General features: G+C 43.2%; 1 gene segment (V, D, J or C); it reads right to left on the bottom strand.

Annotated features, from left to right (window-relative positions):
• Positions 1 to 2,158: 2,158 nt before the first annotated feature.
• LOC131999403 (T cell receptor alpha variable 10-like) lies at positions 2,159 to 2,806 on the bottom strand. The segment is given in 2 exon segments: positions 2,159 to 2,517; positions 2,739 to 2,806. Coding segments are annotated over 2 exon segments (411 nt in total).
• Between the last annotated feature and the right edge of the window lie 1,900 nt (positions 2,807 to 4,706).

Genomic DNA, 4,706 nt, shown 5'->3' with positions numbered 1-4,706 from the left:
TCTTCAGGTGCTTCTATTCTAAGTGCTTTTGATCTCTCACATTTCTTTTTGATTCTTTCTTGTGATTCTATCTCTGCTGAAATGGCTCATTTGTTTTTGCATGCTGTCTGCTTTATCCATTAGAGGGCTTAGCATATTAATTGTAGTTGTCTTAAACTCCTGGTCTTATAATTCCAACATCTCTGCCACATCTTATTGTTATGTTTCTCCAAAGTGTGCTTTTTGTTTTTTGGTTTGCCATGTCATTTTCCTTAATAGCCAGACAAGATGTACTGGGCAAAAGGATTTGTTGAAATAAACCTTTGGGAAGGTGGTGGTGAGAGATGGGAAGAGGGGAAGCATCCATGGTCCTGCTAAAGGGAAGTGGAAGACTAAGCCTGTACTTCTGGATTTTGAACTTCTCTAGTTTTCTTTTTCTATTTCTTTCTCCCTCATTAGGAGGGACAAGATGGCTAAACTGGCCAGAGTTGGGTATTTCCTTTCCCCTAGGTTAGTTAGGCTCTGATAGGACCCCAGCAGGTTAAGTGCCTGTTAACTATTCCTCTGAGGGCAAGCCTTGTGAAGGAAGAATAGATTGCTCTAGTGCATTTCCAAGTAGTTCTTCCCCCACCCCTCTCTGCAGAGCATTAGGGGATTTTTCTCCAAAATATACTGTGGGTACCTGATTGAGCTGCTGGATGTAATCTCACAATATTGTGGGGTTCCCCTATGACTGTGTGCCCTGGAGTTTTTAATTCTCAGACTTGTCCACACTAAGCCTCCAGCTATTCATCAATTACAGTTTGGGATTTCTTGTTCCCCATGCAGTTTATGCTCATGAGTCTTTGCTCTAATAAGCTGCAACTATGTTTCCACTGTCTGTCTCTCCAAAAGGGACAGCAATTTGTCCTGTGTTCTCCTCCTCTACATATCCAAGAACAGTTGTCAATTTTTCAGCCTGTTCAACTCTTTACTTGCTAGGACAAGTGGTAACTTTAAAGTTCCTTACGTGCAGGGTTGTCTGGGTGGTGCAGTCGGTTCAATATCTGACTCTTGGTTTCAGACAGGTGTTGAAATCAGGGTTCTGAGGTCCAACCCTACATTGGGCTCTGCATTCACTGTGGAGTCTGCTTGAGATTCCTTCTCCCTCTCCCTCTGCCCTTCCTGCTTGTCTGTCTCTCATAAACTAATCAACCAATCAAGCAATCTTAAAAATAAAAAATAAAGCTCCTTACACACAGAACAAGAAACTGGAAGTCCCAAGTTTTTGTTTTTTATGACTTTTATTTTGACATAGCAGAACCTGTGAAGTATAGAAAATTAGATATATAAACAAGAAAAGATATAAAAATAAAATTATTCTTAGCACTCAGAGATTACCTTTTTAAATATCTTATTATATATTCTTCTCTTTCTTTCTCTCAGTTAATATCCACGTTTCAAATAAAACAAATATTTATCTCATCTAACTCTCAAACCATATTTAAATTTCTCAAAGTCTCTCAAAAAAGAACATCGTAGCTAATTTGTGCAATCTAAGACTCTAGCGTGAAGACATTCTGTCCCTTATGTTTATTTTCTAAAATACTATTAGTTGAAGAGCCTGGGACGGCTGCCCCGCTGTCTCAGAGTGACTGTGCCTGCCAGTATTATGTTGGCATAATAGTATGAGCAGAGACGTTCTCGGAAGGAGCAGCTGTAAAAGGCAATAAATGAGTTGGGGGTGCATCTGGAAAGGTGGCTTGATATGGAGCATGGATAAATTGGTAAAGCATATCTCTCCCCACAGAATACTTCCTCAGAACTTGAATAGCCATTAAGTGAGGGCTAAAATCTTTCATGGGGAAGGAAGCTTATCAGATATTGTCCTCAGCCCCATCAACTTGTTGCTTTTCCACTTGGTTGACATTCTACTAATCGCCAGACACCAGATAGAGCTGATCTGTCCCTTTAAAGCAAAATTATTATTTACTTCAACAGCAGTAATGCAATATGACAGTCTTACCTTTGGGAATAGCCAGATGTGGCAGTTAAATTTATGTGTTGAATGAAGATAACTTAATGCTTTGTAAACATCCCAGTTTAAGTTCAAAATAATATGCAAGAAAGAAGTATCAGCTCATTTGTGAAAGTATAAATGACATAAAAAAAAAACAAAAACCAATGCTCCACTCACCTCCTAAACTTCCTTAACAACCTGCAGGTGCAGATTTGGGTACTGGCTGCAAGTGCCCAGAGAACACAGTGCGCTCACTGCACAGATGTAGAGGGCTGAATCGCTGAGCTGGATGGCTCTGATGTGCAGGGAGCTGTGCTTGGAGGTTGTATCCAGAGTCGCTGTGTACCTTCCATTGGACTTTCTGCCGTCATCATTATCCATGACTATCAGAGAAGCAGGACCTCTCCCAGTGCCCTGCTTGTACCACCTTAAGCTGCCAAAGGGGGTCACTGAATAGATGCATTGAATCGTGCAGTTCTCCCCCTCCAAGATGACCAGGGATTGAGGGTTCTGTTCCACTTGGTCTTTGCCACTCACCCCTATCCAGAAAGCAAAGTGAGATTTAAGACATAGAATAACCATTTGAATGCTTCTTAATCTGCCACTCTTCCTTCTTTCCACTGAATCCCAGGTAAACTATATAATGACCCCATTTTCTTCCCTTATCCTATCCCAATGCAATGCACTTTTGCTGAAAATCCTAAGAGAATGTTCCCTAAACATCCTGCGTCAACCTGGCTAAAACTCGGCATTAACTTACAACAAAAATGGAGCCACAAAACCACCAACAGGGTTCTCAGATGCTTCTCCATCCTTCTTCTGCAAAGGGCTGCCCCCAAAAGCTGACTCATCTATTCAACATTTTTTAAACACTAAACAAAGGGATTCACAGGGGTTGTGATCAGCCAATCAGAGGCAACATGCCCCTCCTACACACAGTCTTTCTATAGGCAAGGCGGTTGAAAACACTGCCATCTTGCTGCTGTAGCTACAGTTCCTCAAAAGCTCTGATTAATCTTCTTCTTCTTCTTTAAAAAAAAAAAAAAGATTATTTATTTACTTGACAGACAGATATCACAAGTAGGCAGAGAATCAGGCAGAGAGAGGGTGGGGGAAGCAAGTTCCCTACTGAGCAGAGACCCCCCCCCCCAATTTGGGGCTCAATCCCAGGACCCTGAGATCATGACCTGAGTGGAAGGCAGAGGTTTTAACCCACTGAGCCACCCAGGTGACCCGCTCTGATTAACCTTCTTGCCAGGTTTTCTCCTTGCCATTTGCAATATAGTGTAGGATATAAGCCCTGATGTGTCTGTATAAGCACAGTAGACTAGTACTTAAAATATATGTTTGAACACTTCAGTCTGAATTCTGGCTATAGTGGATATTGGATTGAAGAGTTAAGCCTCAGCTTTCTTATCTAAGAATAAGTGTAGTAACAGTTCTTTGACAATTTTGGAAAGATTTAGAAGACACGATGCAGACCATCTCTCCCTACACAGAACCACTACACTGATTTAACAATGATATTAGTACCTTGGAGACAAATTCAGAATCCAGCTAAGAATTAAAAGCACCTCAGAGGAACACAAACTGAGAATAGCTACATTGATCCAGGTAAGAAGACCAGTTTCACTGAACCCAGGTCTGTCCTTCCACCCCATCAAGTTAGCTCAGTACCAAGACGATTGCCTGGGCCCGTGATTTCTTCCGCGGAGAAGTAGGTGTTTGGAGAGTGGGGAGTAAGAATCAAGCACACACCTGGCTTCCCAGCCTCTCGGGGCCCCCTCTGTGGGGCTGGGTTCTATTTTGCCTTATACCAGTGGAGAACCACAGGTAGAGCCCAATCTGTTAGGACAGCTGGGAACAAAAGTAAAGGAAAGGCATCATTCTACCACTGGTATGGTTTGCAAGATTGGGAATAGGTGCAGAACCAAGATTTTACCCCCACAAGGAAGGGATGGAAGGGCAGGAGGCCTGATGCTTGGTAATTCCAACTACCCTCCATGAGCCAGTTTCTATCTCACCTCATACAGAGCACTGAAAGACAGTCAGAGCTTAAGCCTCTCAGTTAGCTATTTTTTATTTATTTTTTTTAAGATATGACCCCCAAAGGCACAGAAAACAAAAACAAGAATAAATGAGTGGGATTGCTGTTAGGTCCGTGGTCAAAGGAGCGAGACTGATACAAAGTGAAGGTCAAGCAAAGCTTTATTTCGTGCCAAGCATCAAATATCAAACCGACCATTTGGGGCCACCTCTTACAGAGAAAGTGAGCGACTCCTAGCCTCACAGACTAACTTTTATAGAGCAAAAGCCATGTGGTTGAGCCTGGCCACCCACAGGTGGCCAATGAGATTGCAACACACTGAGAAACCTGCACAGTCATGCTAGGTCACACACAGGTGGCCAGTTGAATTACAATTCACCCCATAGTAGCTATTTGAACGAGCTTATCATCTTGGTCAGAATTGACGCCCAAAAGGTGCCCAAAAGTCAGGGCTCACTCTCCTTGGTAGCTAGGGAGACAGTATGCCCTCCCCACAGATTGGATGTCTCTACCTGGCCCGACTCATCCCTGCATTCGGGCTCTGTTATCTCCACTTGACCTGACACACCCTTGTATTTGGGCTCTGTTATCAAGGACTGGTGGGCCACATGTTACTGGTTTCCTGGACTTGCTTTTAAGTAAGTTCCCCTGCGGGGGGGGGGGGGGGGGGGGGGGGGGGGC

The sequence above is a fragment of the Mustela nigripes genome, chromosome 13 (genome assembly GCF_022355385.1).
Source record: "Mustela nigripes isolate SB6536 chromosome 13, MUSNIG.SB6536, whole genome shotgun sequence".
Taxonomy (NCBI): Eukaryota; Metazoa; Chordata; class Mammalia; order Carnivora; family Mustelidae; genus Mustela; species Mustela nigripes.
This window is presented reverse-complemented; position numbering and strand designations above follow the sequence as displayed.